We start from the raw sequence: 15,158 nt of genomic DNA on the forward strand, positions 1-15,158 counted from the left end.
ACATATAATAAACATCGTCGCTTAAAGAAAATGTTAAATTGGGAACCAGCATTTTTGTAATATGTTTAATGATTTAGGATTTAGCATACACATATTTAACAACCACCCCCATTTCTTATTCAGAAACAATAATTTTCCATAATCTCCAGACAGTCAAGAACATGACCACTTAAAATTTTCAAGAACAAAATGAACTTCCAATTTTTTTAAAGGATAACTGCTAAAAGTGTCCAATGTCATGATTAAATATAATCGTGGACTAGTTAAAAATTAAAACAAATTTTGGCCCTGGTCTGTGAAAAGGGGGTTTACTGCATGTGTGTAAAGTGTCATCCCAGATAAGCCTGTGCAGTCACACAGGCTAATCAGACACAACAACTTTACGTTTATTTTTTCTAAGAAGAGACTTTCTCCATAAAAAGCTGAAAATGTTGTCCCTGATTAGACTGCACAGGCTATTCTGGGACGATACTTAACGCACATGCCTTTAACCCCCATTTCACAGAGCGAGGCCTATTTGTACAATAGACTGTTATGTGTGTTTTCAAGGTACAAGCTTGGGTTCAGTCGTTTCTGCACGGTGAAGTACAACGCCAATGTGAATGAGCTGGACAACATGTTTGTGCATCTCACCAATGTCTCCATCCAGAAAACAGGGGTGGGTTCAGATCATTTATGTGAGATATTTGTACATGCCCTTATGAGGATGTTCTGAGTGCGCATGTGAGCCGTGCTCTGTGGAAAGAGAGTTTAATGCATATGCATAAAGCGTAAAGGTTGCCCTTGTGAATGTTCATGCTGAAATTTTGTTCAGGGCTTATGTTTACCATAATTTAAAATTTTAAAATTAAACTTTATATGTTGGTACATTAAGCTTAAATGACAATGCCAATGACCTCAGACAAAGTGGCATGCTGGTGGTGTTTCAGGCACAACAGTTTTAGTTTTGTCTGGTGATGGAAACAAACTACATTGTATGTTGTTAATGTTGACAAAGGTTAAGCATATCAATTTTACCAAGATGCTATTTGGGAATTAATATGAACTTTAATGTTGATTTACCACTTACTTATTGAACATACTAGTATGGTTATAACACAAGGCACTAAAACATTTTTGACATTTTCAGTTTTGTTTTTGCATAGTTTTATTTTAAATCATAACTTTGCACACTCCAAAGGTAAATGAAAAATGAAATTGTTTATTAGTGATTTGACAATATCCAATCTTGTCACACATAAGATTTTTTAACAAAAATATTTTGTATCCAAATTAATCTTCAATTTGTTCAATTAAAACATTTACAAATCAAATGTTTTATGAACAGCATAACTGTTTTGCACATCAGAACATGTGGAAATGTTTGGCAATATGACGTGAGTGGAAATAAATTTAGTCTCAATGAAACATCAAAATAACTTGCCAGAAACATAGACAGTAAAGGTTGGAAACATATCGGACATTAAATCAATCTGTCAGAAGCGCCTTTGTCACATGTGAATTTAAAAAAGAAATTCAATCTTGAAATATTTGTCAGATATTTCCTGTTTTCTCAGAGTCTGACAGACTAGTTCTGCAGTCTGTTATCAATTATCATCAGCTCAGGAGACATGAAAACTATCAAATACTGAAAACATAAATTGCTATAATTTCACTATTTTTATGCCGCGGGTAGGAGGGCATATAGTGATCAGACTATCCGTCCGTCCGTCTGTCCGTCTTTCCATCACATTTTGCGTTTAGGTTTCGAAAAATGCTCATAACTGCTATGTCCCTTGAGACGTAACCTTCATATTTGGTATGCATGTGTATATGGACAAGACCTTTCAATGCGCACACAAGTTTTGACCCCTGTGACCTTGAGGTTGAACTTAGGGTCCGCGTTTAGGTTTCCAAATCTGTGTTTAGGTTTTGAAAATGCTCATAACTTCTATGTCCCTTGAGATATAACCTTCATATTTGGTATGCATGTGTATAAGGACAAGGCCTTTCCATATGTGCACAAATTTTGACCCCTGTGACCTTGACGTTGAACTTAGGGTCCGCGTTTAGGTTTAAAAATCTGTGTTTAGGTTTTGAAAAATGCTCATAACTTCTATGTCCCTTGAGATATAACCTTCATATTTGGTATGCATGTATATATGGACAAGGCCTTTCCATACGCAACAAATTTTGACCCCTGTGACCTTGACTTTGATGTTAGGGTCTGCGTTTAGGTTTCGAAATCTGGGTTTAGGTTTCGAAAAAAGCTCATAACTTCTATCAAGCGTTTATAGGGGGCATAAGTCATCCTATGGTGACAGCTCTTGTTGATATAAGAATCATCCTTTAAAGTTGCTATATAAACTTTTACCTATCAATGCCCTTTAACACATTTGTAGTCCAATAGAAAATCAATCAATTGAAGGCCTTTCTTACTAGATTAAAAGTTTAAAAGGCTTTATTTTCAACCCAAATACACTGACGAGCAGCAAGCAGCATACAACCTGAACAGACTCCGAGTGTTCTGGTTTTATGCTGGTTGCATATAGCCATTTTCACTTTCCTTCTGAAATGGAAAGGGTTAACATTATTTGGTTGTAAACCTCTTCCGGTACTTTTAGAACGACTACAATGCGGTGCACGGGGGCAAGTGGACGACGCAGAATTTGCGACTCTACCTGGAAAGCACACGAGGCAAGGAAATCACTGACAAGCTTTTTGATGAGATTGACTGGCTGATTGTTCACACATTAAAGGCAGTTGCTGTAAGTTTGATTTCATTAAGAAAAACTTTTGTTTAGTTAGGGCCTATTTGGCTAGCAGAAGAGCATGAAATGTCTTTGCAAGAAATCCTTAGAACTGAAATACTCTGCAATGTCTAGTACATTGATGTAACATACACTACTTATAACAGGATTGTTTATCAACATCTCCTTTCACAACAGGTTGTAATTCTGTTTTATTCATATTGTACCTCTAATCTTTCCCATGTTTTTATGCCCCCGGATCAATAGATCAACATCTCCTTTCACAACAGGTTGTAATTCTGTTTTATTCATATTGTACCTCTAATCTTTCCCATGTTTTTATGCCCCCGGATCAATAGATCAACATCTCCTTTCACAACAGGTTGTAATCCTGTTTTATTCATATTGTACCTCTAATCTTTCCCATGTTTTTATGCCCCCGGATTGATAGATCAGGGTTATATTGATTTCTTCCTGTCTGTCTGGCTGCCTGTCTGTCATTCTGACCCAAAACTTTAACCTTGATTAAAGTTTGATAACTTTTGCAATATAGAACATAGCAACTTGATATTTACCATGCATGTGTATCTAATTGAGCTACTTATTTTGAGTGGTTAAAAGTCAAGGTCAAGGTCATCCTTCAAGGTCAAAGGTCAAATATCATTGTATTTTTCTTTCCTAAAACTTCGTTTAAGTTTTATCATAACTTTTTTAATATTTAACACAGCAACTTCATATTTGGCATGCATATGTATCTCTTGGAGCTGCACATTTTGAGTGGTGAAAGGTCAAGGTTATTCTTCAAGGTCAAAGGTCAAAAATAAAAGTAAAATAAAATAATTTCTCCATTCAATCCCTTACTTACTTCTCTTGGAGCTGCACATTTTGAGTGGTGAAAGGTCAAGTTCAAGGTCATCCTTCAAGGTCAAAGGTAAAAAAAATAATCAAAGTGGCGCATTAGGGGGCGTTGTGTTTCTGACAAACACATCTCTTGTTTTATATTGCCTTTAATCTTGTTATTCATAAATAATTAATTAAAAAAAACAACATAAAAAACAACAACAAAAAACAACTTCTGATGGCTAAACTTTTAGAAGTAAAAGCAAGCCATTATACTCACCCAGGCATCAGGGTTGGTGTCTGAGCAGAATAATTCAGTTTCTCAGGTGTAATTGGACAAATTTGTTTCAAATTTAAGCTATGTATTCTCATTATTGAATTGACACCATAGACCAAGTTTAGTAACTCTAGTTTGAAATTTGTCATAATAATGAGCCATTTTACTCTTAGAAATATGCATGAATTCATTTAAATGTAATTTTTATGATCTGTTAAAAGGTGGAATCCAATATAGAGCGGTTGGGACTTGTCTCTTTATTTTCCTTCAACCTTCCATTTCTATCTCAAAGGAGTTTTTAAGTATAATTATTGTTGTGCCTATCACGCTCATTTTTTTCACTATCATAATCAAACCATGCTGAAGCCTTTGACAGTTTAAGTGTGATCATTCATTGTTTTATGTGAATAAAGATGCAAAAAATGCATATGTTTATCGGTGTTTTCTTTTTATGTGCTATGGATTTTTAATGCCCCCAGATCGGATGATCGGGGGGTATATTGTTTTTGGCCTGTCTGTCAGTATGTCATTCTGTCCCAAAACTTTAACCTTGCATTAAAGTTTTGCAATAACTTTTGCAATATTGAAGATAGCAATTTGATATTTGGCATGCATGTGTATCTCATGAAGCTGCACATTTTGGTGAAAGGTCAAGGTCATCCTTCAAGGTCAAAAGTCATAAATACAATCCAAGGTAAGTAATTAGCTTTAAAAGGGAGATAACTTCTAAACCTGCCAAATGATCTATTGAAATTTTATTTCAAAGCGGCGCAAAAGGGGGCATTGTGTTTCTGACAAACACATCTTGTTCATTCATTGACAGCTTTTACAATTTTAACAAGTTTATTTAGGCATGTTACATTTATGTTTTAGACAATATTTATTTAAATAGTGTCTGCAAAAAATTTATTGCAAAGGTAACAGGCAAAGAGGTATCAAATAATTATTGTGATGATTTACATAAATGCAAATGCAGTTTTATTGTAAACAGAAATTTGCTTTCAATTTGGTCCAGTTTTTATGCCCCGGGATCGAATGATCGGGGGTATATGTTTTTGGCCTGTCTGTCTGTCATTCTGTCCCAAAACTTAAACCTACTGCATTAAAATTTTGCAATAACTTTTGCAATATTGAAGATAGCAACTTGATATTTGGCATGCACGTGTATCTCATGAAGCTGCACATTTTGAGTGGTGAAAGGTCAAGGTCATCCTTCAAGGTCAAAAGTAAAAAAATACAATCCAAGGGAAGTAATAATCTTTAAAAGGGAGATAATTTCTAAACCTGCCAAATGATATATTGAAATTTTATTTTAACGCGGCGCAATAGGGACCATTGTGTTTTTGACAAACACATCTCTTGTTTTAGAATAATGTGTACATTAATGTGTTGCATTCAATCTTAATGTAAATTCACTTTTTTATTTGCTTATGCATAAATATGTCGTAAAAGTTTGTCTTGGTTAGGACTGCATGTGTTATGCTTGATGTCAATTTCAAGGTCACTATTGCTTTAAAAAGAGATTCCGCTAAGACTCTCAAAAGCTATTGTCATGCAATTCAATTCATAGATGTGTTCCATCAAAACTTCATTTGGTTGTCGCACATTGCGGTAACGTTTTAATGTTATTTAATATAGATATATGGCATCTACTCAATAACAAACTAGCTATTCATTTTTAAACGATGTACATTAATGCCTTATCTTTATATCTAGCACACAAGAACCACCTGGCTAGATCATAACCCTTTACCCCTTAGATACGTTTTTTGAGGCATTTTAGTATCTCAGAAAGTAAAATTTAGACCTTTCTTACTAGATTCAAGTTTTAAAGGCTTCATTTCCAACCTTTAGTTACTGATGAGCAGCAAACAGCATAAAACCTGAACACACTGCGAGTTACATGCAGGCTGATCTGGTTTTATGCTGGTAACTTAAGCCATTTTCACTTTGCTTCTTATGGGAGAAAGGGATAAGTGGAACGGAGCATTTATTGTTTAGGCTGTATGTCTTTGCCACCAAAAAAGGTACTTATGTGTATGGGTATTAATCACTGTCAGTCATGGCTCTAGTTTTCTTGTTATTTTGCTTTATATAAATCTAGAAATAGTTATAATTGACCAAAATAAACGTTGTGTGTTTCAGGGAGTGATTTCAAATGATAGACATTGTTTTGAATGCTATGGGTAAGTTTAACAGAATAATAACCAATATCATGTGTTGTGTATACTTGCTTATATATCTTGTTATTTGATCTTTGCCGGAAAAAAATGAAAATATTAGTATTCATAAATATTAAATGACACTAATTGAATGATAATGAAGTATACAGCACTACTTTTATGGAAAACTTTTTTTCTTTGAGATGTATTGACATAAATATATTGTCCACTATTTGAAACTTTAATTAGTAATAGAAAGTGTAAAATTTTCACATATTGAAACAAATTTTGGGTTGTATTGAAATAACTGTGAATCTTTTAAGGTTGACAAAATAAGTACACTCCTGATGGTTGACCAAATAAGTACACTTCTGATGGTTGACGAAATAAGTACACTTCTGATGGTTGACGAAATAAGTACACTTCTGATGGTTGACAAAATAAGTACACTTCTGATGGTTGACGAAATAAGTACACTTCTGATGGTTGACAAAATAAGTAAACTTCTGATGGTTGACGAAATAAGTACACTTCTGATGGTTGACAAAATAAGTAAACTTCTGATGGTTGACGAAATAAGTACACTTCTGATGGTTGACAAAATAATTACACTTCTGATGGTTGACATAATAAGTACACTTCTGATGGTTGACGAATAAGTACACTTCTGATGGTTGACGAAATAAGTACACTTCTGATGGTTGACAAAATAAGTGCACTTCTGATGGTTGACGAAATAAGTAAACTTCTGATGGTTGACGAAATAAGTACACTTCTGATGGTTGACAAAATAATTACACTTCTGATGGTTGACTAATAAGTACACTTCTGATGGTTGACGAATAAGTACACTTCTGATGGTTGACAAAATAAGTACACTTCTGATGGTTGAGGAAATAAGTACACTTCTGATGGTTGACGAAATAAGTACACTTCTGATGGTTGACGAAATAAGTACACTTCTGATAGTTGACAAAATAAGTACACTTCTGATGGTTGACAAAATAAGTACACTTCTGATAGTTGACAAAATAATTACACTTCTGATGGTTGACATAATAAGTACACTTCTGATGGTTGACGAATAAGTACACTTCTGATGGTTGACGAAATAAGTACACTTCTGATGGTTGACGAAATAAGTACACTTCTGATAGTTGACAAAATAAGTACACTTCTGATGGTTGACGAAATAAGTACACTTCTGATGGTTGACGAAATAGGTACACTTCTGATGGTTGACGAAATAAGTACACTTCTGATGGTTGACGAAATAAGTACACTTCTGATGGTTGACGAAATAAGTACACTTCTGATGGTTGACGAAATAAGTACACTTCTGATGGTTGACGAAATAAGTACACTTCTGATTGTTGAGCCTTGCACTGGGAATATGGGGCTTAATGTGTATAGAGTGTTGTCCGGTTGTAAGGGAGGACACTTTTTGCTTAAGCTGGATTTTTCTAAAAAGAGCACGAAAAATCCTTTAATATCTGAAAGTGTCGTCCCCGAGGCTAAAAAACTTTCCAACATGATAAACAAACATATTGTGGAAATGTCCATGACTTCTTTGTCAGGTGGGACATTATCATAGATGACAACCTGAAGCCATGGTTGATTGAGGTGAACGCCTCTCCCTCCCTCACCAGTACCACGTCAAGCGACCGCATCATGAAGTACAAGCTGATCAATGACGTCATCAATATCGTCATTCCTCCCGGGGAACAGCCAGAGTATGTTTGCTTTGAATTGTGTCTTGTTCTGAGAAAACTGGGCTTAATGCATGTGCGTAAAGTGTCGTCCCAGATTAGCCTGTGCAGTCCGCACAGGCTAATCAGGGACGACACTTTCCGCCTAAACTTGTTTTTCGGTAAGGAGGGACTTCCTTGAAACTAAAAATACCATTAAAGCGGAAAGTGTCGTCCCTGATTAGCCTGTGCGGACTGCACAGGCTAATCTGGGACGACACTTTACGCACATCAATTAAGCCCAGTTTTCTCAGAACAAGACACAATTGTATATGTCCATATGAGCCTTGTTCTGGGAAAACTGGGCTTAATGCATGTTCATAAAGTTTCTTCCTAGATTTGTTTGTGCAGAGGCTTATCTGGGTCTACACTTTCTGCTTGGACAAAATTTTAGTTTAAAAGAGACTTTCTGAAAACCAAAAATTCCATAAAAGAGGAAAGTGTCTGTCTATAATTCTTTCTTGTCTGCACCATATCTGCTTTACCGCTTAAAAGATCGTCTTAAACATTCCTAAAATGTTAAATTAATTGAGGAAAATGTGACTAAGGACTGACAGTCAATCGAGCTGTCCAAAGGTCATGATTCAAGGTCAAAAGTGAGATCCTTTGGCTTGGAGAGATTTTCAATAAACTTGTCAAAAAATGTTTAGAATTTTGAGTCAATGTGGCAGAATAAGGAATACGTTAGAATTTTCGTCCAAAGGTCACTTGCAGGTCAATATTTCATCCTTCTTTTTTGTGTATATGCTTCAAATTTCCTATACCCTTTGAAGGATTTTCATGAAATTTAATGTATTTCAAAAGATATTGAGCAGTCATGAGTTAATCATTGTAACTAAAAGTCAAGGTCACTCCTTCATGGTTGAAAGAATCTTAAAAGGAAATGTAGCTGTCTGTTGGACTGCCTTGTTTCCAGTCATCATCAGTCTTGACAAAAGTTTAAAGATTACACTTCATTTGACATCTTGAGTTTTAGTTTAAGTGTCTTAATATATGAGCCACGATCAATTAATGGAAAGGTTGTTTAGTTGATTATCAATTTTAATTTATGAGGGATCAGAATAATGTAAGTTTTCTTTTATTACAATTTGATTGTAAATCGTTTTAGTCTTCTAAAACCAACACTTTTGTATTTAATGTTTTTTTTTAGCTCACCTGAGCACGTTCCTGAGCACAACCTTATGCTCATGGTGAGCTTTTGTGATCGCTTTTTGTCCGTTGTGCGTAGTGTGTCGTGCGTCCGTCGTCAACATTTGCCTTGTGAACACTCTACAGGCCACATTTCTTGTCCGATCTTCATGAAACTTGGTCAGAACATTTGTCCCAATGATACCTCTACTGAGTTCTAAACTGGGTCATGCTGGGTCAAAAATTAGGTCACTAGGTAAACAAAAGAAAAACCTTGTGAAGACTGTAGAAGTCACATTTGATGCCCAACCTTTATGTAATATTGTTAAAATGTTTGTCTTAATGATATGTTGGTTGAGTTACAAAAATTGTTCCAGTCCGTTGAAAAACATGGCCGCCAGGGGCGGGGCAGTATTCCTTATATGGCTATAGAATAACCCTGTGAACACTCTAGAAGTCACATTTTTGGTCCAATCTTCATGAAATTTGGTAAGAACATTTGTTTCCTGGATACGAGGGTTAAGTTCGAAAATGGTTCGGATTGGTTAAAAAAACATGGCACCAGGGAGGGGGGTCTTTTTCCTTATATTTATATAGTAAAAAGCTTGTAAACACTCTAGAAGTCACATTTTTGCTTAATCATCATGAAATTTGGTCAAACATTAGTTATGTGGATATCTCGGACGAGTTTGAAAATAGTCGTGAGCATTTGAAAAACATGGCTGCCAGGGATGGGACAGTTTTTCTCTATATGTATTTAGTGAAAACATGTGAACAGTCTATAAGACACATTTTTGCCCTATCTTTATGAAATTTGGCCAGAACATTATTTCCCTGATACGACGATTGAGTTAAAAAATGGTTTGGATCGGTAAAAACATGGCTGCCAGGGTGGGGTCTTTTTCCTAATATTTGTATAGTAAAAAAGCTTTGTAAACACTCTAGAAGTCACTTTTTTGTCCAATCATCATGAAACTTGGTCAAAACATTGGTTTTATGGATATCTTGATAGAATATCTAGGCAAAGTTCATTTATGGTTGCGGTTTGTTGGAAAATATGGCTTTGAAATGGCTTTATAATGTAACCTTGTTTACACTCTACTATGAAATTACCGATGTACATGTTTGAAAGAAATTTATGCATATTATGATATTCATGATCTCCATGCAGTCATCTGAATATTAATTATGCCGATAAGGTATACATTTACATTTTTAGCTCAACTGAGCACAACGTGCTCATGGTGAGCTTTTGTGATCGCTTTTGTCCGTCGTCAGTTGTGCGGCCTCAACATTTGCCTTGTTAACTCACTAGAGGCCACATTTATTGTCCAATCTTCATGAAATTTGGTCAGAAGATTGGTTTCAATGATATCTTGGATGAGTTCGAAATGGTTACGTTTGCTTGGAAAACATGGCTGCCAAGGGGCGGGGCATTTTTCCTTATATGGCTATATATGGCTTTAGTAAAATCTTGTTAACACTCTATAGGCCACATTTTTGTCTGATCTTCATAAAGGATTCATCCCAATAATATCTTGGATGAGTTTTGAAAATGATGCCGGTTGGTTGAAAATCATGGCCGCCAGAGGGCGGGGCATTTTTCCTTATATGGCTATAGTAAAACCTTGTTAACACTCTAGAGGCCACATTTATTTTCCAATCTTCATGAAACTTGCTCAGAAGATTTGTCCCAATGATATCTTGGATGAGTTCAAAAATGGTAAACCTTTGCTTGAAAAACATGGCTGCCAAGGGGCGGGGCATTTTTCCTTATATGGCTATACATGTATATGGCTATAGTAAAATCTTGTTAACACTCTAGAGGCCACTTTTATTGTCCAATCTTTATGAAACTTGGTCAGAAGATTCATCCCAATAATATCTTGGAAGAGTTCGAAAATGATGCCGGTTGGTTTAAAAACATGGCGCCAGGGGCGGTGCATTTTACCTTATATGGCTATATATAGTCAAACCTTGTTAACACTCTAGAGGCCACATTTATTGTCCAATCTTGATGAAATATAGTCAGAAGATTTGTCTTAATGATATCTTGGATGAGTTCGAAAATGGTTACGTTTGCTTGAAAAAACATGGCCGCCAAGGGGCGGGGCATTTTTCCATATATGGCTATATAAGGCTATAGTAAAATTTTGTTAACACTATTGAGGCCACATTTATGTCCGATCTTCATGAAACTAGGTCAGAAGACTCATCCCAATAATATCTTGGACGAGATCAAAAATGATGCCGGTTGTTTTGAAAAACATGGCCACCACGGGGGCAGGGCTATTTTCCTATATGGCTATAGTAAAACCTTGTTAACACTCTAGATGGTCACATTTATTTTCCGATCATCATGAAACTTGGTGAGAAGATTGTCGCAATGATATCTTGGATGAGTTCAAAATGGTTTTGGGTTGCTTTAAAACATGGCCACCAGGGGCAGGGCATTTTTCCTTATATGGCTTTATATGGCTATAGTAAAACCTTGTTTTACACTCTAGAGGCCACATTTATTGTCCAATCTCATGAAATTTGGTCAGAAGATTGGTCTCAATGATATCTTGGATGATGTTCGAAAATAATTATGTTTGCTTTGAAAAAAATGGCTTCCAAGGGGCGGGGCCATTTTTCCTTATATGGCTATAGTAAAATCTTGTTAACACTCTAGAGGCCACATTTACTGTCCGATCTTCATGAAACTTGGTCAGAAGATTCATCCCGATAATATCTTGGACGAGTTCAAAAATGATGCCGGTTTGGTTGAAAAACATGGCTGCCAGGGGGGCGGGGCATTTTCCTTATATGGCTATAGTAAAACCTTGTTAAAACTCTAGAGGCCACATGTATTTTCCGATCTTCGTGAAACTTGGTCTGAAGATTTTGTCCCAATAATATCATGTTATCTCTGCTGAGCGACTTTGGCCTTTCAAGCCCTCTTGTTAAATTTATTTTTGTTTCCTTTCTGAAGAGGATTATTATGTTATGATTGGTTGGGGATGAAGTGCAACAAACATATTTTTGCCATCTGAAAACCCTTTATAAATATTCACAAAATTTTAATTAGTAATATTGATTTCACAGAAAATCACTTAGGGGAGAAGAACAACTGTATATAACTTGAATTCTGTTTGACATCCAATCATAATGCATGGCTTGTCAGGAATGCACTCTTATTTCTTCATTCATCCCATTCATCCACCTGCTTATCATGAGCAACTAATTAATTCTCTATTGACTGTGCCTGAATTGTTAATTATGTAACAGGCTTTGCAGCTTAAAAGCTCTTAGTCCCTAGAAATAGGCCCCATCTTGGAGCTCACATCAAAGGCCTTCAGACTGATAAGAGTGGAACACAAATTGTTATGGCTCACAGTTTATGGATGTCAGGTCGGTAGTTTTGGTGTGATTATCAAGATGTGTGTTTTAAATAGGGTTGATTGTTGTTTTTAATTGGAAATATCATTGCAAGTCTGAAAATAGTTCAGTTTGCTTAAAAGCAAGGCCCTGAGGTGGGTGGCAGATTTCTTTTTATTGCTATAGTGAAACATTGTGAACTGTCTATAAGTTACGTTTTTGTTCAATCTTAATGAAACATGCTGAGAACATATGTTCCTATAATATCTTGATTTACTTTTGAAAATGGCTCCGGTGCCCTGAAGAGCATGGTTTCCTGAGGGGCGAGCGAATTCTTCTTGTAAACCTTATGATGATATTTATGTTTCATGAAGTACTTTAATTATTTTGAACTCCACCTTCCCAGAAAAGATTAGTTCCTTTGGGTTTCAGGTGAGCGCCTTTGGGCCCATGGCCCTCTTTTAACCTTTTGTTTTCATTAAAAAAACGGGTTTTATTGGAATTTGTTTGCAAATATCACATAGACTTTATGTCAAATAAACACATAATTTTGCTTATTTTGAGCTTGTCAGCTCTGACACTCCTTTAGTAAACTGTGTTATTTCAGAAACAAGGTACAAGAAAATAAATATTGAAACTATTGAACTTTTTGATTACTTTTGTTATCAGTTTACACTGTTTGAAACGGGGAATTACCCATTTGATTTTGTTGGAATAGTGTAATAATAACACTTTAGGATATAATACAAGTTGTTAGTCCAGTATGTTATCAAATGTATTTTTATTATTGTATTAGATGTGTCTGTATCACAGTAACATTGAATACTAATTTGCAGCGTGAGATGGAACAAGACAGCTGGAAAGGAGAACCTGGGAAACTTCTATGTGTTGTGAGTAGTCTGTACCACTTAAATTCGTATTTTCACGCCTTTGTAGTCCCTCAGAAAATTAAATTTTATTAAAGACCTTTCTTACTAGATTCAAAATTTAAAGGCTTCATTTCAAACCCTTAGATTCTGATGAGCAGAAAACAGTATATAAAACCTGAACAGACTGCGAATTTCTCACAGGCTGTTCTGGTTTTATGCTGTTTGCACATAGCCATTTTTACTTAATTTTTGCGTCTGAGTGGGAAAGGGGTGAATAAAAGTGTTATATAAATTTAGAAAAGTAATTTTGCTTTTAATATTGACATGATGAAAAGACCTGGTTGGCTAGCTAAGTTGGAAGAATTTGTGAAGTGCAAATCTCAGAAGATAGTGTTTGAATTATTAAATATATTAATAAAAAAAAAACACAAATAAACATTAATGACTCCCCTTTTGCCACATATGTTTTGTTTATTTATAAATACAGCTCATGTAAATTCTCCCCAAAAGCTGTAAGTAAAAGTTCTGAATTCTAGATCAAATTGTTATACAAGTTGTATTTCCTTTCGAAATTTCATTCTCTTTATGTTATTTAATTATTTTTATGTTATTTCACTCTTTTCCCAACTGATAAAAAAATAACACCTTTAAGTCTGACCCTCAGTCAGAATTACGTGTATTGAACATCACCTTGTTTTGGATAAATTATCCCAAAATACATAACTGAGGGTGTGTAAAGTTTATTTCCAAGTATGTTCAATTGAGATACAGCTTATGAGAAAACACTAAGCAACCAATCAAATATTTAGAAATAGCATGAATTGATATCATGCTCTTAATAATTAAGTGCATACGGAAATTAATTAATAAGTTCAATCTTTGCATTTCATTGGATCAGATTGTAGGGCATGTTCTAACTGAACATAGAGAATACTGAGTATGTTGGATCATCAGTGTCTGTGTACACAGCTCTTGTAACAGCGTAAAATCATCAAAGTTGTTGACTCTTGTACTTATTACAGCTATGATGACATTTGAGCTGCACTCTGGGAAACAAGGCTTAATGCATGTGGATAAAGTGTTATCCCAGATGAGCTTGTTCAATCTTCTTTGGAAAATCAGGGATGACATTTTCTGTGTGTACTGCATATTTGTTTAGAAGAGACTAAATTATTGTTTTCAAATTTGTAGAAAGTTTCTTCCCTGATAAGCCTGTGTAGATTGCACAGTCTAATCTGGTATGTCACTTATACACATGGGACACACAATCATGCATAAGGCCCTGTTTTCCCAGAGATTGGTTCAATTTATTTATATATTTCTCTTCAGATACGATGAAGATCTTGCTCAGTCAGACCCAGTCGCACTCGACCCAAAGATGAAGCTTGGAACAGGGCCAGTGCGAGGCGGTCTGAGGGAGACAAAGGGACGACCTTCACCCGCCACCTGGAAGTGACCTTTGACATTCAGTTGACCTTTAATCTTCCTGTATCATCAATACTGTGGCATTTCGTTGACCATGAAATTTTCTGTTTATAATTGACTTACCGTAAATTTTTTACATTAAGGTGACATTTTCAGGTCACCTTTGAAAATTACAGCTTGCCAAAGGTCTTAAGTGGACATTAAAATTTATTAGGTTTTGCATTTGACATTCAGTTGACCTCAGGAATTGAAGTTGGCTTTGCCATTCAGTACGCATATGACGTTTCACTGTTGCTTTGCCATACAGGATACATTTGACTGTCAGTTCGCTTGATATATTAAAATTTAACCTGTGGCCTTCAGTTTAGGTTTGACATTAAGTGATCATACGGTAATCTGTTAACTGAGAAAGATGACTTTTGACCATCAATTAACATTTTCCTCTAGTTGCTTTTGACATTCCAGTTTACATTAAATGTTTTAGGTGACATATGACATCCAGTTGCCATTTGAAAATTCAGTTGACCTTTGTCGTCTAGGTTGACTCTGAAACATGAACAATTATTGAGACATTGGATAAGTTTGAACAAAGATGTGATCATTATTGTCTGTGATATTAT

General features: G+C 35.4%; 1 protein-coding gene across 10 annotated transcripts in view; it reads left to right on the forward strand.

Annotated features, from left to right (window-relative positions):
• LOC127847611 (polyglutamylase complex subunit TTLL1-like) overlaps positions 1 to 14,893 on the forward strand; it is a 78,882-nt gene extending 63,989 nt beyond the window's left edge. For all 10 annotated transcript variants that reach the window (XM_052379683.1, XM_052379708.1, XM_052379700.1 and 7 more), the window contains exons 8-13: positions 550 to 658; positions 2,604 to 2,747; positions 5,992 to 6,032; positions 7,586 to 7,741; positions 13,081 to 13,134; positions 14,443 to 14,893. In XM_052379683.1, coding sequence (XP_052235643.1) covers positions 550 to 658; positions 2,604 to 2,747; positions 5,992 to 6,032; positions 7,586 to 7,741; positions 13,081 to 13,134; positions 14,443 to 14,569 — 631 coding nt within the window. In that variant the 3' untranslated portion in view covers positions 14,570 to 14,893. The remainder of the gene's footprint in view (positions 1 to 549; positions 659 to 2,603; positions 2,748 to 5,991; positions 6,033 to 7,585; positions 7,742 to 13,080; positions 13,135 to 14,442) is intronic.
• Positions 14,894 to 15,158: the final 265 nt, after the last annotated feature.

The sequence above is a fragment of the Dreissena polymorpha genome, chromosome 1, assembly GCF_020536995.1.
Source record: "Dreissena polymorpha isolate Duluth1 chromosome 1, UMN_Dpol_1.0, whole genome shotgun sequence".
Lineage (NCBI taxonomy): Eukaryota > Metazoa > Mollusca > Bivalvia > Myida > Dreissenidae > Dreissena > Dreissena polymorpha.